Raw genomic sequence first — 20,619 nt, 5'->3', positions numbered from 1 at the left:
GGAGGTTTGCATGGGGTTTAAATCAGGATAGTTAGATGAATGTTATAGCCAGCGTTTCACCAACTCTCTATAACTTTTGTTGATCTCTTCCAAAGTTGCTTCCTCATGTAATCCCAACACCTGAAATTATTTTTTTAAATTACAATGTTAATTTTTAAATATGTAGCTCAGCCAGGCATGTATGCAGCCTAAGTAATGCAGTTGCTTTACTTACTATCATATAAAACCAGAGAGGAGCTGATCTATCTAGGATCAGAAAAATGGTACCACATATATTTTGTGTGCCTTAACTTCAACAAGAAGATATCAGATTTTTTCATCTGGGAACACATTTGGGAAAGGGTAGTTGAAATTATTTTTAGTGATAAATCAAAAATGGGAGAATCATTGTTCTATGATTGCAATTTCTGAAAATTTACCTTTTTAAGGTAGCGCTTATTGCAGGGCAAAATATACACTTCTCCATTCTACAATAAAACTAGGTGCCCTCATTTTATTGTAAAGAAGCAAAAAGTCTGAACTGAACCATCACAAAGTGTGCTACAGGCTGGCGGACACCCTGAGGTTATAAACATCATAAATGGAATTTTTTGGACTGAGAGTATTTTCAGCTGTCATGACCCTTTACGAGTTCCAACCCGTTTCAGTCAGAAGTGTGCCTTCCAGTTCAATCTCCCAGAATGCGGCCAATAAGGAAAACATGTTTAGGATCAGCATCCAATTAGGTACAGCGGCTGACCTGAGAACGCACAAGGTCAAATTAGCACATCCCATTGTAAGGGTGGTGAGCAATTTTCCATCTCTGCAGTGAGAATGCAGATGAAGGGAATGCAGCAGGAACGAGAGGGTGCAACGGAGATGCAGTTAGGAGGATGAGAACAATTGCCGCTGCATCAGCCATGAGTCTCTAGACCCGTCTCTCATAATGACGAGCCTCTGCTGGTGGGAAATATCATCCTTGTCATTCTTAGACTTGGAAACTTAGAAAACTTTGAACTCTCACACCACTTGGACTTCCCACTATGTAATTCAGAGAAAAAATTGTCCTATTTCCAAAAAAAAAACCCAGATGAGTATTTAATTTTGGGAAAAGCCCTTAATGTAAAAGCACATTTTAAATAACCTTTGATACAAATTGTAAAGGGATTGTCAATAATCAGAAAACCTGAATTAAAACTTAATGAGTCTCCTTCTATAAGTAATGCGTTTCCTAATAATACCAACATCTAACCCTCACTGACAGTCGTGAAGAATATTAATTAATTCATTGGTCCCATAGGCAAAGAAAGACAGATTGTATAGTGCAGTGGAACACAATACATTAAAGTATGAAGGCATATTTTGAACCCTTGAAACAAATGCCTGAAGTCCAAAAACAAACCCTCTTGTTGGTATGTTATAATAAAACTATCTAAAATGGATATTGTGACAATTAATAACTGCAACCCTACCCTCATAGCGCTTAGTTTCCCTAGCTTTATTGTCAAGAAACTCCACTCTCTTCCCATTGTCATTAAGAAGGATTGAAGAACATTCCATCATGTCACCTCTTCTTCCCCGTATCCCCTTCCTGCTACAAGCCTCACTGAAAAGAATATTGACCCTGGTAGATTGCATTTTCCTCCCACTTAGAAGAAAGGCATCCCTTACGCATTGCCACTTGCCCCTTTGCCTTTCCCTCATTTTACTAGCCCTCCACCTTTACCTGTATCCCTGCACTATCCATTCATTTGCTTTATGCACCCTCCTCCAACTCCTTAAATACTCAATTAATGTACAGTTGGTTGTAGTCCCCACTGCAATATGGATTTGTGGGACTGACTGCATTCAAGATAACCAGGTCTGCTTGTGGCCTAACAAGTAGTTTTCAGAAGAACTACTGTAGGCCATAACTAACTGAACAAGGAGAAAAGGGCTACTCCTGACTGCATGGTCAAACCAGACAGGTGCTACCAACCACCAATTCCACAGGAACCCCCAGATTCTCACTGCTGTCCAAAAATGAACCTGGCTTGTATCCTTCCCAATCCCTGCCTCTACTCACTACCATCCTATCCAATTATCACTATCCACCCAACCGGATTGCATTTTTCACGGCCCAACCCCCCCTCCTTAAACTATTTACCTGATGGCTGTTTCTGGCATTACAGGAGTCTAGTGCCCACTTCCATAATAATGAGGCTCAAAGCCTTGTATCACATACACTTCAGACCTAACCATTCAGCTGTACTGGAATATCTAGATTGGGAGGATGGGGGAAGAGACAATAGATAGGGAAGTTGAAGAGTATACCGTGAAATGGATCAAATAGAATTATCTGTTTATAATTACCTCATATGCCAACCTTTTTCTTTCAGCCTGTATGGCAGAGATGGATGAAAATATCTTTTCCCACTCCGAATTGTATCCATAACTTAACCTAATCCCACCAGTAAACAGCTTCCAAGTATGGTATGGGAGGAGGAATGCAGACTCGAGAAGATCACTAAGGATTGGGAATATTTGGACTGAATCTAGAATAAGGCTGATGGTGTCTGTGACGTATAAAGCTGTAACTGTAGTATTGTGGAACACACAGTAAGAAATTGGCATTGTGAAAGCCAGCCAAGCTAGACCTAGTCTGTAGAGTCGCACGCTCAGGTTGTCTTCTGTGTGACTTGGAGTCTTGTATTGGCGGTGTTGCGTAGAGGTAATACTAGCGACGATACTAATTGGTATTGTCGCAATGGGTCTTCCATAGAATATAGGAGACGTGATGAATGAAGCCATCATTGTTGTCTTTATGTTGGAAGTTTCTTCACCAACACTGGCTACAAGGTGAACACCCAGTGTTATTGCCAGTGGCAACGCCATGATGTAGAAACCAGTTAATGACGATAGACTTATAAGAGCAACAAAACCAAAATAAACTCCAACTGCAATTTGGCCAATGACACGGACGATGCTCATTGATGGCTGTGGATGTCTTTTTCTTTTGATTTTACTGTGGTGAATGTTTGCATTTTGCACATACTTTGGCAGTCGCCAAATTTCCCTTATCCACCCGACTCCAAATCCACCAAAAGTCACCATCCATAGTAAGGCATGATTGTCTCTTCCAAGGTAGATGTGATGGAGACCAAAAAGTCCACCACATGACCAAAGGACATAAGTGATCAGCAGACTTTTTGCCATCGACAAGCTCAAAGTGAGATACCACCAGCTACTGTTATTGAGACGCACTGATTTCTATGGATTAGGGATTTGTTGTTGCCGTTCCTATTTAATAAGTTTAAAATTCAGATGATTTGATGGATCAGCCCAGTATCACGGTTCGGGTTCATGTTTGGAGCTTGTCTTTAGCCTACATGTTCATTTCACGTGATCTGCAGAAAGACAAAATTAGTAAAAATTAGAATTTACCAATCAATTTATGGTCAGATCTATGTACAGGCATACCAGATATAAGAAAATTCTTCACCGTGCCCAGAAACATATAACTTGTCACCGAAGATTTTATTTTGACCAGATGCCTGTGGAATGCATCACTATGATTTAGAGTTTTCGGATCAAACTACTGAACAATCTACATGGAATTTTTACATGCTCAAGATGAAATATCTTGTATTTCAGCTAGCACAGAGACAATGAGTCATCACTTTCTGTGCCCTAATTTTTTCTACATTCTGTACATATTCTAAATGCATCAAAGTGGGACAGAATCTTATACAGGCCTGAGCACCATGGGCTATGGCAGGATTCGTGACAGAGTTGCACAAAAAGTCTGGTGAGGCCAACCTCAATGTTGGGACCAACTCATTGCAAGGTGAGTTTCTTGCTAGATGTTGCCAACTAAGGAGAATGGTAGCTTTTTAATCACCTTATTAATGCCACGACTCACCTTATTAATATTTAGCGTCTTATCTTGCCAAACGCACTGAACAAGCTAGACATCAAGAAATCTCGACATGGAAATCAGGATGTGTACCTGGTCGCTCCAACTCACTGCTCAGCATTAAACAGCATCTCAGTGCATGCTCTATGAGTACCAGCAAAACACACCTCACAATCATCAAGGCACAGCTCCAATCCATTTCCAGACCTCATTTAAGGGTGCACTGGCAACTAGCGTTGAAAGGCGACTGTACAGATGTTTTACATGCAGGGACAGGCACCCAGCTCAGGGATTGGGACTAGGCTGCTCTCTTTGCACTTACCTGCATATTCCCAGCTTCCCTGTCTTGTCTTGCCTTGCCTTGCCATGCAGCATCATGTTTGTTAGTGCAATGGCACCTCAGCCAGAATGAAAGGCTATCAGTACTGCTGTAGTGACATGCTCTTCTGTGCAGACACACGGACAGGTTTGTTTGTCGTTAAGGAGCTGTCTAGGGTATCATCTTTATGAACAGCACTCCGTCACCAATCTAACACTTACAACGTGTGCCAGCTGCCTTCATGTAAACACTGCTCGTTTACTCACCCACATGGCCATTTTAGACAGGAGGTCGGGGCGGGGGTGGGTGGTTGGGGGCGCAGGGGGCTAGTCTTTAGTTCAATCAGTGAGAGGCTGCTGACTATCAGGGTGGTCCCAGAACCATCAGTCACAGAAACGGACTGCACACAAATCCAGGGGTTTGGCTACAGCCAGTCGTCTGCTTGGGCTTCTCAAGAGCCAGGGATCTATGCAACTACAGTGTGGAGAGTAAGCGCCAATCAGTCCTGTAGGGCCACACCAAGCTGTCTGGGGCATCACAGACCGTCAGTCAGAGTGCTGCAAAGACAGGCCTGCTCAGTCATATCTAAGGGCTGTTCATTACAGTTCATCTGAAGTCTTACGTGAACATGGGCCTCAGGGTCTGTCCCTTGATCTTTCAGGAAGATATAAGCAGACCCTCTTGGGGCAGCAGAGGGATCACTGCTAAAAGCAGAGGGGGTAAAAGCAGAGGCATTTGTAGAGGTGGGATAATGATGGTGACAGGAGAAATATGGAGGTATATGCGGGTGGTAGGCAGAACTGGGGATTGGAGGGCATGATAGGCTATAGGAGGGGTTGGGGGGGCGGTGATTATTGGCCAGGACCATGGCTTCCACAGGAAGAGCATAAAGGAGCAGGGTGGGCATAATTAAACTGAAATGTCCGGCTCAGGAGGTTAAGGAGGCTAGTTGGAGGCGAATTTCAATGAGTTGGATCTCCACATTGGGGCGGCTGGTGGTGGTGGTGGTGGGGTGGGGGCGGCGGGAGGCAGTGGGTAGGAAAAGGGTGGAATTGGGCTGTCAGAGGTAAAAGGAGACAGGGGTGTTCTCAGCGAGGTGAGGAGAGGGAGATACCTGGCAACCAGGTGAAGCCTGGTGCTCAAGGTGGGCACTGCAAGCTATCGTCCCTGCCATCACTTGCCATTCTCTAACTGCGAAATGCAGCTGCAAAATGCCTGGGATGATGCCCAGGGTGTGGAATCAGTGTTCTGTTGATGAGGAAAGCGCAGGATTCATGTTTGCTGGATGCTAGGACCCTGCAGGATGAATACATGAAGTGAGTGTTTGCAAACTATAGCTAAATTTTATTTGCGATCATTTCATCATCCATTTGCAATGCGTGTGGAGTGAATGTGCTCAGGGTTCAAACGTTGGTCAATGGGGATTTACGCTGCTCCATTGGTCATGGCAAATTGAACACCAACATCTCAATGATGCTGAAGTTAGCTGCAAATACTTAAGAGGAAGATGCTGGCTAAAGGTGACCCATTAATTGTGCAACTTCCAATGCTGTTGTGGGGAGGCAGAGACCATCACTTCCATCATCTGCCATGCAAGTTTAACAATGGTCTGGACTGAATGCAGTGAAAAGTTGAATGATTGATGTGGGTCTGGGATGACATGGGGTCTGAGTGCAACGGGCACTCCCTTTTTGATTTAAAGTGTTGGTCACTTAGCCAATGTGGCACCCTCACCAACTTGCTGCTGATGCTGAGGCTAAACTGAATGGGGACACAGCCCTTGCCACCACTGAATCTTCTGAGACCTAAGACCGTGCCTTACATTCCCAATGTCAGCCATTTCCAACAGGAATCTCTCCTCCATTCATTGGTGGGATGTCCGCCTTCCTAAGATGATGAAGGCAATGCAGGAGGACCAGGGCTTTAGCTCAGGTGCAGGAGTAGGCCACCACAAAGGATGAGGAGCACCCTGTCGGGGAGAGGTTACAGCCAAAGGGTCCGCTTAGGACACATGGGGTCTGTGGGAGGATCAGGATTTTTTCCAGCTCCGACTCCATTTCCTGGTCATGAGCAAGGCATAGTGTCAGCACTGGCTCTGTATGTGCTGGGATACTATGACGGAACTATGTTCGGGTGGGAGGCCATCCGCTCTCAGTAGCTGTGAAGGCAACATTGAACTTCTATGCAGCTAGCACCTTCCAGGGAGTGATGAATACCCTGAGTGTGATCTCTCAGTCATCCAACCATAACTGCCTCATGACAGTGATGGATGCCATCTGGGTAAGATCACATTGTTCATTTTGTTTCCCGATGACAAGGTCAGTGCTGCAGCCTGGACAGTAGGATTCGGGAACAATGTGGTAGATACTGAGGAAATGGGAGAATGAGAGCAGTCTTCCATGGATGAGGACATTGGAGAGAAGGAAGCTCTCTTTGTGCATGGCAGAGCATTGGGCACTACAGGCCAGACAGGACCTGATCAACGCCTGCTTCCAGTCAATGAGAGCTGGGTGCAGTAGACCATCAATGGAATGTAAAACTACTGTTGGTCAAGATGCCAGCATTTGGTTTGCATCATTTTATTTGTGTTCCCTTATGGTGGCTGCAAATTAAAGCTGATGTTTGAAATTGTCCGATTGCTTGCCTAGATGTGATGTCCCTCTACTGGACAATGAGAAGGTGCAGATCTACAGCAGGCGGTGGGGACAGAGTAGTGAGGACCGAGAGAAGATTTTTAGATAAGATGTAGCTAAGGACAGGCAAGATTTATGGCTTGGTGGTTAAACAGTGACTAGGGTGAGGAAATGGGGTCGTACATGAGAGGGAGTGTCAGTCATGCCAGTTATGTGCCCTAAGTATTGTGGCTTTGTATGTGCTATACCATTACATTGCTGGCAAGGGGTAACAATGGATTGCCAACAAATGTCTGGGTGCACAGCAGCCTTTCAAAGATGGCATGGGCACAAGAGATGCTAGCCTTTATTCATGACCTTATAGTAAAAAAAAAGTGGCCCTAGGTAGTGGTGATCATAATGTTTGAATTTCTCATTCACTTTGTGGGAGGGAAGAATGGATCGGACACCAGTGTTTTCAATTTAACCAACAATTATGAACATATGAAGACAAAACTGGCTAAAGTGAATTTAGAAACTTGGTTAAGGGATAGGTCAGTTGAGATGCAATGGCAGACATTTAAGGAGATATTTCAGAATACTCAGGGAAGATATAATTCAAGTGAAAAAGAAAGATACTAAGAGAAGGACACATCATACATGATTAACTGAGGAAATTAAAGGATGTATCAAACTGAAAGGAAAAGCATGTAACTCTGCAAAGACAAGTGGCAAGTCAGAAGCAAAAACAGAAATAGCTGGAGCAGGTCTGGTAACGTCTGTGGAGAGAAAGCAAAGTAAAAATTTTAGGCCCAGTGACTCTTCTTTAGTTCTGCTGAGGTTCTCCTAGCAATTTCTGTTTTTGTTTCAGATTTTCAGCATTTACAGTTCTTTGTTTTTTTGGCAAGTCAGAAGATTAGACATAATAATATAAAGACTGGCAAACAATGAATAAAAGATTATTAAGGAAGAGGAAATTAGAGGATGAAAGAAAGCTCGCTAGAAATGTTAAATAAAATGGAGTTTCTACAAGTATTTAAGTTTTGGTCCACTAGAGAGAGAGAGTCTGGGGAATTACTAATGGAAAATAGGGAAATGGAAGATGAATTAAACAGATTTTCCATTTGTCTTCACAGTAGAGGATACAAATAAAATCCCAGAAACAATTGTGAATCAGAATAGGAAAAGGAATGAGGAAATTAAGACCAATTCTAGCCACTAAGAGGGCACTGAAAAAGACTTGAAATAAAATATGACAGGTCTCCTCGCCCTAATTGACTTAAATCTTAAAAAAGTGTTAAAAGAAGTGGCTGCGTCAGGTTGCCAACCTGAAAAGGAACCCTCATCCCCTGTTTCCTGCCCAATAGCCAACTCGCTATCCATGCCAATATGCTACCTCCAACACCATGGGCTGTTATCTTATGACTTAACTTTTTGTGACATACCTTGTCCAGTGCCTGCTGGAAGTCCAAATACAACACATCTACAGGTTCCCCTCTATCCACTCTGGATATGACTTCCTTGTAAATCTCTAATAAGTCAGACATGATTTCCCTTTCATGAAGGCATGCTTGACTCTGTCTGATTAGATTAGATTTTCTAAATGTGCTGCTGTTGCTTCCTTAATAATTGATTCCAACATTTTCCCAATGATAGATTTTAAGCTAATTGGTATAGAGTTACCCATCTTTTGCCTCCCTTTTTGAATAGGGGTATCACATTGGCAATTTTCCAGTCTCCTGGTATTTCTCCAGAACCCAAGGATTTTTGGAAAATTACAACCAATGCATCTACTATCTCTGTAGCTACTTCTTTTAGGACCTGTGAATGCAAGCCACCAAGACCAAGAGACTTCTGCTTTTAGCCCCATCAGTTTGTCTCATACTACTTCTCTAGTGATGGTGGTGGTACTTGGTTCCTCCCATGCATTCTCAAGTATTATTGGGCTGTTTGAAGTATCTACCATCATAAAGACTGATGCAAAATATCTATTTAACTCATTGGACATTTCCTTGTTATGCATAACTATCTGCCCAGATTCAAATTTCTAAGGGGCCTATGTTCACTTAGATCTCTCTCTTTCTTTTTATATACTTAAATAGCTCTTATTGTCAGTTTTTATATTCCTTGCCAGTTTGCCCTTGCAATTTGTTTTCTCTATCATCTTTTTTTGTCCTGCTTTGCTGGATTCTGAATTTATCCCGGTCTTCATGGCCATCACTGACTTTCGCCTCCTTATATGCTTTGTCTTTCAACTTTATACTCTCTTTAATCTCTTTGGTTAGCTGTGGTTGTTTCTCTTTAGAATGTCTCGTTACTAGGATGTAATTTTGCTGAGAGTCATAAATTACTTCCTCAAATGTCTATCACTGTTTTCTTATTGCAATTCCTGCTAATCTGTCTGCCCACTCCACTTTAACTAACTCTGTCCTCGTTTCATTGTAGTTCCCTTTAAGTTAAACACATTTGTTTCTGACCCAATTTTCTCACACAAACTGAATAATAAATTCTATCATGTTATGATCACTACTTTCTAGGGAATCTTTTATTTGGTGGTCATTTATTAAACCTGCTTCATTACCCATTACCAGATACAGGATAGCCTATTCGCTGGTTGGCTCCATGAGTAGTCTCCTCCTCACAGCCCCAGGGACCTGGGTTTGATTCCAGTCTTGAGTGACTGTGTGTGGAGTTTGCATGCTCTCCCTGTGTCTGTGTGGGTTTCCTCCGGGTGCTCCAGTTTCCTCCCACAGTCCAAAGATGTTCAAGTTAAGGTGGATTGGTCACGCTAAATTGCCACATAGTATCCAGGAATGTGCAGGTTAGGTGGATTAGCCATGGTAAATATGGGGTTATGGGGATAGGGTGGGGGCTGGGTCTGGGTGAGATGCTGTTTGGATGGTTGGTGCAAACTCGATGGGCCAAATGGCCTCCCTTTGCACTGAAGAGATTCTATGATTCTGTGACATATTGCTCTAGGAAATTATGCCTAATACACTACGAATGCATTGTTGTAGCTGCCTTTTCCAACATTCAGGAAAGAGGATTGGTTGGCTAATAGGAAGCTGAGGGTCGGTTTAAATAGATCATTTTTGGTTTGGCAGGATGTCGAGTAATGTTCCACAAGGATCGGTGTTGGAGCCTCAATTGTTTACAAGTTATATCAATGGCAAATGGTGGGAATGAAAGTCGAGTTGATAAATTTGTTGACAATATAAAAAGGCAGGTGGGAAGGTAAGCTGTGAACATGGCATAGAGTCTGCAAAAGGTTACGTATAGGTGAAGCGAGTGGGAAAATTTTGGCAGATGGATTATGTTGTGGAAACAATGAACTTGTCCATTGGCAGGAAGAATAGAAACGAGCATATTATTTAAAATGAAGAAAGATTGCTGAGCTCTGAAACCTACTTACATGAATCACAAGATGTTAATATGCAAGAATAGGAAGTGATTAGGAAGGCAAATGGAATGTTGTTGTTTATTAGAGGGAAAATTGAATATAAAATCGGGGATGTTTTGCTACAGTTGTATAGAGCATTGAAGAGGTCACATCTGGAGTACTGTGTACAGTTGTGACCTCCTTATTTAAGATGGGAAAGAAAATGCCTTAGAGAAGATTCACTCAACTGCTGGCTGAATGGGTGGTTATCTTATGAGGAAAAGTGTGTTCACTGAAGTTTGGAAGAATTTGAGGTGATCTTACTGAAGCACATATGAACCTGAGGGTACTTGACAGGGTGGATGCTGAACCAATGTTTCCCCTTGTAGGAGGGGCTAGAACTAGGGTGACACAATAAAAAGGAAACCCCCTATTTTTAAAAGGATAAAAAGGTGAGGAGGATTTGTTTTTAAAATCTCAAAAGATCATGCGTCTTTCCTAGAGAGACGTGGAGGCAGGCTCATTGAATACATTCAAGGCAGAGGTAGATAGATTCTTGACTAACAAAGGAATCTGCGGCCATCAACAAATCAGTGAGAGTATGGAGTTGAGGCTACAATCAGATCGGCCGTGATCTTATTGAAGAGTGGATTAGGCTGGAGGGTCTGAATGGGTGATTCCTACTCCTAATTCATGCATACGCTCTGTGTCCAGGGATATTGCTGGAATTCAACTGGTTAAAATCACCAGGTTGCCATTGGTAAGATTCTTGCCACTTTTCCAGATCGGCCTGATTATATCTCAGGGTCTTTGCTTATCTGCAATTTAAAGTGGGAAGGATCTGTCCCCACAGTGATGAGTAAACACCTCCACGTTTCATTATTGAGCCAGACTGACTTGGTAATCATCAACCAGAATACCACGGACCATCTTGGCGAGGTGTCAAGTTACTGAGTCTGCCATAAGAGTGTTGCCTTGGTTCTGAACTTTAACTCTGAAGATCTTTTATTTATATCATCCACGTGATGAGAATTAATCATTTACTGCTGCCAAGTATGATTTGATCCCTCATTAGACAGTTGGCAGGTTCACAGATCACCTCATGAGCAACAGTAAGTACATTGCCTCTAGCCTGATCAGTGTGGACTCACACCGTACTCCCACCAGTTGAAGTGGTGATACAACTTTTCCCTCAGAATGTCAATTAAAAGTAAGTTTTCTTATTGCTGCAATATATTACCCAGCTGAACAAGATCCTATTGCACTCATGCTGCTGCTTACAGATTTCTCTGGTTTGCAGTTTCCAATAATAGTGCTTAAGTAAAACTGGAACATACTTTTACAGTAACAATGCTGTGCTAGCCGAATATTATCCGGATTCCTATTTAGCAGCATACAGATTTTGAACAGTCGATTCCTGTCTAATTTGACTCAGGTGCTGATGAAAAGTTGGCTCAAAACTTAAAAGGGATAAACTTACCTTTTTCAAGCATGTCTTGTTTCATTTACTTGAAGGTGAAACATTTAAGAACTTAAATGACAGAAAGTCTCAAGATACCAAAAGTAGAAAGGTGGAGAAACAGAAATCTTTAAACTTTAAAGAGGTATATGAGCAAATGCTTACCAGACAAAGAAGCGAGGTTTCTGGTTAAATTCAGAGGACTTTTGACCGCTGAAGTCTAACCCTCTGTTGACTCAACAGTTCATTATTGCGCAAAAATCGCAATACATTTCAAAGTAGCTTTTTACAACAGCTGGCTTGCATTCACTAACTGTGTAGAATATTAACTCAATGGTGCTAAAGGTGAATGAAAATACCAAATCTTAAATGACAATACAAATCAATGTGAGCGTTAAACCAAATTAGAGGGTCTTTTTCCACAGTGGTAATGTCCCTATCCCTGGGCCAGACAGTCCAGGGAAAAAGTCCCACATGCCCCAGAGTTATGTCATAACATGTCCGAACATATTGATTGAAAATAATTTAAACCAAATTGGAAAGTTACGGCAATCGAGATGTAATCGTTGGAGTGATTTCACAGTAGGAAAACAGTTAGAAAAAACAAACAATAATACTTGGAAATGTAGTGGTCATGCTTGTCCTCCATTTTGAAGTATACAAGATGGGTCAGACCATTTTGTGTTATTCACAAGTTTTACTGGTATTTCCCCTTCCAGATTCAGTTTTTAAGAAATTGCATTTTGAGTGCAAATCGTTAGTACAAGATCAAAACTAATCTATTCTAATATTTAGTCAATTTGACATGTTTATTCAATGTTAGAAGATGAGCAGTAAATCAGTATTCCTGAATGGTAGATTTCTGAAGTTTGGCCTAATTCACTTCAGAGTGCATATGTTGATCTCCACTCTGGGTGGGTTGTTACATCATGTAAAATTTAAGATAATCTTCATTTGGAGAAATGCAATTGTACATAGTGTATTTGTTGGCTTGCAGTAGTCACATGACCCCCACCTCTGCTATATGGGCATTTGAGTGCGTTCACTGGCAGCCATTATAGACAGTACTCGAAATGTGTGAGAGAGTAATGCAGTTAAAATTTGTTGATTTTCAGCGTGGCAAGTGAGCCAGCTACTGTGAAAAGGACAGAAAGGAAAGTCCAGTCAAAAATGTGTGGATTTTCAGAACTGTAAGAGTGTGCACTACTGGAAGAAAGAAAAAGATTGCAGGTTTGAATTATTGGATGAGTGAAAATGGCTATGAATTTTCCACAGAAAACAGCTGAACTCCAGAAGAGAGGGGAGGGTGATTGTCATACAATCATACAGCATGGAAACACACGCTTTGGTTCAGCCAGTCCATGCCGAACATAATTCCAAACTAAACTAGCCCCACCTGCCTGGTCCTTGCCCATATCCTTCCAAACCTTTTCTATTCATGTACTTGTTTAAGCGTCTTTTAAACATTGTAACTGTGCCCACATCCGCCGCTTCCTCAGGAAGTTCATTCCACACCTGAACCATCTTCTATGTAAAAATTTTCCCATGTTTCTTTGTAAAACCTCTCTCTTCTCACCTTAAAAATATGCCCGCTAGTCTTGAAATCCCCCATCCTAGGGAAAAGACACCTACCATTAACCCGACTTATACACTCATGATTTTGTGAAACTCTATAATGTAGCCTCTCAACCTCTAACACTCCAGTGAAAAAGTCCCAGCAAGGCCACGTTTTACTGAACGTGGCATCAAAGAACCGTAGCAAACATGGAATCAACAGCGTTGTGTATTTGTACAAGTATGGTGGACTGTTACTTTAAGAGTCCAATCATGTGATGTAATGATGTCATTGGGTATTTTGAGTGGGTAGACAGCTCTCTTTAACCTTGCTGTCTGTAGTGAGCACCTCCATAATAAAAACAGAAACATAGGAGCAGGGATAACAAGGTGTAGAGCTGGATGAACACAGCAGGCCAAGCAGCATCAGAGGACCAGGAAAGCTGACGTTTCGGGTCTGGACCCTTCTTCTGAAGACGGGCCTGCTGTGTTCATCCAGCACTACGCCTTGTTATCTCAGATTCTCCAGCATCGGCAGTTCCTACTATCTCTGACTCAACATAGGAGCAGGAAGAGGCCATGCAACCACTTGAGCCTGCTCTGCCATTATAATCATAGAATTTAATACCTCACATTTCATCCTCCCCCTCCATATCCCTTTAGCCACAAGAGCTTTGATCTATCTCCTTGAAAATGCATAATATTTTGGCTTCAATCACTTTCTGTCGTCGTGAATTCCTTTAGGCTCACTACTGCGTCGGTGAAGAAATTTCTCCTCATCTCAGTCGTAAAACGGTTTGCCGCCTTTTGTTTAAATTATGACACCTGGTTCTGGACTCCCCCATCAGCAGGAATATCCTTCCAGCATTTTACTTGTCAAGTCCTGTTAGAATTCTTTTGAACTCCAGCGAATAGAATCCTAACCAGCCCCATTTCTCATCCGTCAGTTCTGCCATCCCAGGTTCACCAAATTGATTCCTGTCCTGCTGTTGAACACTGAGGTCACCTGGTCCTGCTTGGAAATTAAGAAAACGGACAACAGGGATAAAAACTGCTTGAAAGCAAAGAAAATTCACCCCAGGGAAGAGGTGAACAATGCAGAAGCAGCTTGTTAGGTGCTGCCCCTGAAGAAACACTGTGTATCAAGTACTTTGCACACAGAGGGAAATGTCTGAGCTTGGGCTAGGGGTATAGGCTCAAAGAAACAAACAGACAGCCTTAGGAATACCTTGTTTTATATACGGAAAGAAGCAAAGTAGCACATGAAAGTTTCTCATTGTACGCTGTGCTACGCAGGCTCTTCCCCATTGAAAAAAGGTAGAAATTTTGATGCCGTGGGACCAGATGATAAAAATGCAGGGAACTGAAACTCCTACAGCGATTCCATTACTTTGTTCAAGCAAACAAAATCGAAGCAGATACAATTTCCCCTGCATTCCGCAGGGAAAGACCTTTCAACCTCCTGACGAGTCTGGTACAGCCAAAGAAGCCAGGTTCCAAAACTTAATAGGCATCCTACAGAACCATTTTTGAACAAAACCATTTGTAGAATCTGCACCTTTCGGCAATCACCAATGCAAATCAGCATGATGGTGAATCCATCTCCCGGGTCATTGCAATTTTAAAGAAGTTAGCAGAATCCTGTGAATTTGGAGACAAATGATGCTAACGGTGACACATTGGCATGTAGTTTAAAGATATGAACCAATTCTGAAGAGGTACTGACAGAAAAGGAACTAGGGACTTCAAGATAGTGCTGGAAATAGCAGTCAGGATGGGGCTAGAAGCCATGGAAGCTGAACAGCTAATCTCGAGCATGAGAGTTCACAAAATGGCGGATGACAGATCCGCCATTTTGTGAACTCTTATCTTCGAGATTAATTGTTCAGCTTCCATGGCTTCTAGCTCTGTCAAAGCAAGCATGAATGCAGACTCTAAACTGGCATCAGTGTGGACAAATAAATCATGCTGCAGCAAACTGCTGGTATGAAGAAGCTATATGCAGAAACTATGGCAAAAGGGGGCAGATTGTTTGAGGAAGAAACACAAACAACACGCGGCAAAAACACAAAAGCCGAAGAGTAAGAAGAAAAAAAATCGACACGGTACAGGAAAAACGAGGGCATCAGTAAAGCCAAGACTCAGTCCGAAGAGGAGCTTTTATTAAGCATACTGGCCATTGCTGGTGACATCAACCAATACTGGATCATCCCTTTCTGAATGGCAAACTAGTGAGAATGGAGGTGAACACCAAAGCAGCAGTTTCAGTGATACCTGAAAAACTGTGCATCAGAAGCAGCGGAATCACATTATGCTGCAATCCTCAAGAATTGTACAAAGAACATTCATATGTGAAGTGGTGCCTTTAAAGGGTGTATCAACGTTAAATTATACATGCCAGTCTGAATATTTATCCTTGCACGTTGCCAAAAGAAAATGTCCAGCTTTATTGGGAGAATGTGTTTGGTGAAAAATCAAACTGTTGAACTGATGTAAATTGCTTGTCAGATTCTGAGGCTGATCTATGACATATTGTGAAGAAACATGCCATTTTTTTTCAGTGGGGGATCTGGGAAGCATGGAACAAGAGCTGTCAAATTGAAAACCAAGGATGAGAATCAAGTAAAATGTTGCAAGGCTAGATCAGTGCCTTGTGCAAATCAGACCAAAGGTCAAGACAGAATTAGAGAGGCAGGTCAAGATGGGAGTCCTTGAATCTGTGATGAGCCCATGCTTACCGTGCCAGTGAATGAAGAAGAAAGATGGATCAAATGCATCTATGGTGATTTCAAGGTCACTGTTAATCTGGTACTGTGCGCTGAGCTGTATCCTTTGCCTTTAAATGGATGACCTATTTGCTAGACTAGCTGGAGATCAGCTTTTCAGTAAAATTCATTTTGGTCCAGCCTCTCTCCAAATAAATGTAGATCCTGAGTCACAGAAATACTTGACGGTTTTAACACATTAAAAACAAAAGGACTATTGAAATACAAGAGACTTCATTTTGGAATCACATCTGCATCTGTGTTATTCCATCATTGCTGTGGATTAGATCTGAAGTGGGTTGGAAGGAGTCTCCAGTTTTACCTAGATGCTGTTTTTCTTTTGTTTTTGTTTCTCCATGTCACTAAAACTTCACCTCGAAAATTTTGATGCTACTCCAGAGACTTGAAGATTATGGGCCAGGAGTGAATTTTTTTCCTTAAATCTTCCATCGAATATTTAGACCACCTTCAAAAATAAGCCATAACTGATTCACCAGTACCTAAACAATGGAACCAACTTATGATCATTTTTGGGCTTGCTAAATTACTACGGTAGGTTTGTCCCAAACCTTGCAACCATTCAAGCTGTTGCCAAAACAAGAATTAGAAATGGGAAGATCAATGTGAAACAGCCTTTACACAAGCCAAAGAGGATATATTAATGTCAGAAGTCCTGACTCATTTTGACCCAAAGTTATAGTTGCAACTAGCATGTGATGCCTCACTATATGGAGTAGGAGCAGCCATTTCTCACATATTACCCAATGTGGAAGAGAAACCAATAGCTTTTGCTGCAAAAATTAAAGAAATGAACAATACACATGCAGAGAAAAGAGCTCTAGGAATCATTTTTTTGGCATTAGACAATTCCACTAATACCTGTATGGCCAGGAATTTACCCTATTAACAGCAAGAGAATTCATATTAACTACACCGGACTTTTTGAAGGGTGAATGTTTCTCATAGTAGTTGATGCACATACGAAATGGTCTGAAGTTGCCATTAAGATGATAACATCTTCAGAGAAAACAATTGAAAGATTGGGGAGACCTTTGAGAGGTTTGGTTATCCAGAATTGCTTGTTAGCTATAATGATCCACAGTTTATAGTATGTAAAATATCTAAAGCAGAACAGAATTCAACATATCCAATCAGCTCCTTATCACCCAGCCACAAAATGGTTTGGCAGAAAGGTTTGTTCTCACAAGGAAATATTCCTTCAAGGTAGCTCGAGAACAAGGATCTCTATCCAAAACACCGAGCCAAGTTTTGTTAACATGTCAGAACACAACCCACTTGATGATGCAAGTTTTCTGGCATTGCTCGCGATAAAGCAACAGTTTTGCTAAAAGATGTTGTTGAGAGGAAACAACGCAAATCAGGTTTTCCAAAAAAAAGGTCAGGAAGCTTTGGCAAGGAATTACATCACTGGTGAGAGGTGGGTACTAGTGATCACTAGCACAGACTGGACCAGTCTTCCTAAACCATACAGATGAGAGATAACGTAGTGTGGAGAAGACATGCATAATCAATTCTAGACAACCAGAACAAATGTGCCAGGGACATTAATTGAAGATCCACAAATAACTGTGCCAAATAGAGACCTGGATGTGCCAAAGGACAGAACAGTAACTGGAACATCTGAGGGAGATAGTATCTTAGCGGAGAATACCATGACATTGTACAAACTCCAAACATTCAGTCATTGCAGGAAAAGACAACATATGATATTCCTGGTACACTAAAACACCAGAGGTTAAAGCCAATGGGAAAAATAAACAGATAACTGAAGTGTGTTGACAGCCACACAGGAATCGATATCCTCCAGAACATCTTACTTACTGACTATTGTATATGATTTTAAATATTATGAATGCTTTCATTGCAAATGTTCTTGCTCATGTGGGGGAGCAGGGTAGGTGTGTTGATGTTATGTATTTGTGTAAGTACGGTGGACTGTCACTTTAAGAATCTGATCACATGATGTAATCATGACATAATTGGCCAAACAGCTTCCTGTCGCAAATACCTTCAGAATAAAGCTGCTGCTTAGCACTTCAGCCTTCTGGTCCTGCTCAGAATTTAAAAAGGAATTGGGGAAAGCTCTCCACTGGTTGGAGTCATACCTGGCACATGTTTGTTGATGGAGGTCAGTCATTTCAGCTCCAGGATGTCTCAGCAAGAATTCCTCAGGGTAGTGTCCCTTGGCCCAACCAGCTTCAGTTGCTTCCATGACTTATCGCCCATTATAAAAGGTCAGGAGTGGGGTTGCTAATGACCGTACATTGTTTCAACACCATTCACGAGTCCTCAAAAAACTGAAGCAGTCCATGTCGAAATGGAGCAAGACCTGGACAATATCCAATCTTGGGCTGACAAGTGGCAAGTGATGTTTGTGCTAACAAATGCCAAGCAATTACTACCTCCCAACAGAATCTAACCACCACCCCTTGACATTCGTTGACTGGAAAATTGAACTGGGTCAGCCATATAAACTCTGTGGCTATAAGACCAGGTCAGAGGCTAGGATTTCTTAAAGCACACCCCCAACCTACAAGGCACAGGTGGTGATGTGTGTCATAGAATACTTCCTACTTGCTCTGGATGGGGGCAGCTCCACGAACACTCAAGAAGCTTGTCAGTATCCAGGCCGCTTGATTGGCGCCACATCCACAAACATTTACTCCCTCCATCACTGGTACACAGTAGCATCTGCAAGATGCACTGCAGAAATTCACCAAGGCTCCTTAGACAGCACCTTCCAAGCTCATGACCATGACCATCTAGAAGGACAAGAGCAGCAAATACATTGGAACACCACCCCCTGCAAACTCCACTCCAAACCACTCACCATCCTGACTTGGAAATAGATCGCCGTTCCTCCAGCGGCGCTGGGTCAAAATCCTGGAATTCCCACCCTAACGGCATTGTGGGTCAACCCACAGCACATGGACGGGAGAGATTTAAGAAGACAGCTCACCACCTCCTTTTCAAGGGCTGTCAGGGATGGGCAATAAATGCTGGCTCAGGCAGAGACACACATAAATGAATAAAAAAACTTCAGTATTAGACAGAATTGATATTTCTTCCACTCTCAGTGGCCAAACAATGAAATAGAAGCAGAATTAAAGACATGAGCATTTGGGATTTGCAACCCTGCTATCAATGTTGGGAAAATGGTGGCATAAGCTCTATCGTAGACTTGATCTCACTTATCATAGTTTAACTGGAAGGCTATGCCGATAATCATGGCTTACTGTTCGTAACAAATATATGAAATTCACTTCGACCACCAAGATGTCCAATTTGCCTGTTATTCAGGAAGAAATCAAATCACACCATGTTTTGTCATTAGCAGAAAATAACTCTACTTACTGCAAAACTGTACCCCTGTAAAAACCCCAAATAAACAGATTCATTCACAATTGTGACAAAAGACAGATGGTTTGTCACACATTGAGTAGAAAAAAACATAGAAAATTTATATAGAATATAAAATATAAAGTTCTATATAAAATATAGAGAATATAGAAATTTAGAACAAAATTCTAAAGCTCGAAAGTCCAGATCAATAGGGTGGCTTAAAATCAACTCCCAGTCCTTTTGATTTAAACAAGGAAGATACACTGTGGTCTGTAACATAAGGATTATTCTTCACTTCGATAGTTACTCTGGTGGAACTAGGTCTTTTGTTAAAATTCTCTTTTAAGCTTTCTTGATTTTTCTGTCTTTCCCCCTCCCCCCCATATGAAGAAAGAGGGAGAGATCGATGTGTTCAGTTTTCAGGCTCTGGGTTTTTCTCTTTGCTGCCCTGGTACATATAGGTTTCTTTTTAATTTAAAAACACACTTCAACTCAACCAGAGAGCTGTCGTTAGGCAGAATTTCTTTAAAGCAAAAGACTCCTGATAATCCTCAGTCTCAAATTTCGCTATCTCACTGTTTTAAATGCCAGATCGGGTCTGGGTGGAATGCTCTGAGGGTCAGTATGGACTTGTTGGGCCGAAGGGCCTGTTCCCACACTGTAGGGGTTTCTATGATTCTATGATCAGTGTTGTAACTGCAGAGGATGACTATGAGAGGGAGGATGGACAATGGCCAAAGGAGGCAGGTTCAGATGAAGGAAAAAGATTGTCCAGGGTAGGCTGGAATGGCGTTGCTGGTATAAGTTACTTGCTTCTGTTGTTAGTTGCAGGAGGGACTTTAAGGGCAGTAGTGATGGGAGAGGGGTATTTCTAAAGGACAGGGTCACTGCCGTCTCAGACTAGGCCTTGCAGATGTCAATTAGGGTACTCTGAAGTAGAGGGAACAGTTACAGTGAGGTTGGGGGGGTAGTTTGATCTAGTAGGATGGGAGTGTCAGGGTCAAGAGTGGTTGTTGTACGGTTTCATGGGCAGCTACAGAACATGATACTGCAGTGTTCTCACAAAACGTGGTGTCAGGGTCAGGATGGGCATGGACATATTGATGGCTGAGAGCACGCAGGCTCACAAAGATAATTGTAGGGTTCAAGGGTAACTTGAGGGAGAGGAATAAAGTCATATAGCACAGAAACAGACCCTTTGGCCCAACTTGTTCAAGCCGACCTGGTATTTCCTAAACTGAACTCGGGCATACACGACAATGACTCTCAATCTTGCCCTTCTATGACACAAAGC

The 20,619-nt window shown here is 42.0% G+C and overlaps 1 protein-coding gene across 1 annotated transcript; it reads right to left on the bottom strand.

Moving 5' to 3' along the window:
* Positions 1–42: 42 nt before the first annotated feature.
* On the bottom strand, positions 43–11,740 carry dnajc22 (DnaJ (Hsp40) homolog, subfamily C, member 22). The gene is made up of 3 exons (XM_048618850.1): positions 11,665–11,740; positions 2,332–3,365; positions 43–120 (listed from the first exon to the last, which is right to left on the bottom strand). Exons 2-3 carry the CDS (start codon positions 3,172–3,174, stop codon positions 43–45), a joined length of 921 nt encoding a protein of 306 aa, XP_048474807.1. The 5' UTR covers positions 3,175–3,365; positions 11,665–11,740.
* Between the last annotated feature and the right edge of the window lie 8,879 nt (positions 11,741–20,619).

This window comes from Rhincodon typus, chromosome 41 (genome assembly GCF_021869965.1).
Source record: "Rhincodon typus isolate 14 chromosome 41, sRhiTyp1.1, whole genome shotgun sequence".
NCBI lineage: Eukaryota > Metazoa > Chordata > Chondrichthyes > Orectolobiformes > Rhincodontidae > Rhincodon > Rhincodon typus.
The sequence above is the reverse complement of the archived record's forward strand: the minus strand, read 5'-3'. Positions and strand labels throughout refer to the sequence as shown.

Excerpts from the sequence above, each read along its gene's own strand:
- dnajc22 (XM_048618850.1), bottom strand. The coding sequence starts at position 3,174 with ATGGCAAAAAGTCTGCTGATCACTTATGTCCTTTGGTCATGTGGTGGA. Across the intron at positions 121-2,331 it reads GAAAAAGGTTGGCATATGAG|GTGTTGGGATTACATGAGGA; the intron begins GTAATTATAAAC and ends AAATAATTTCAG.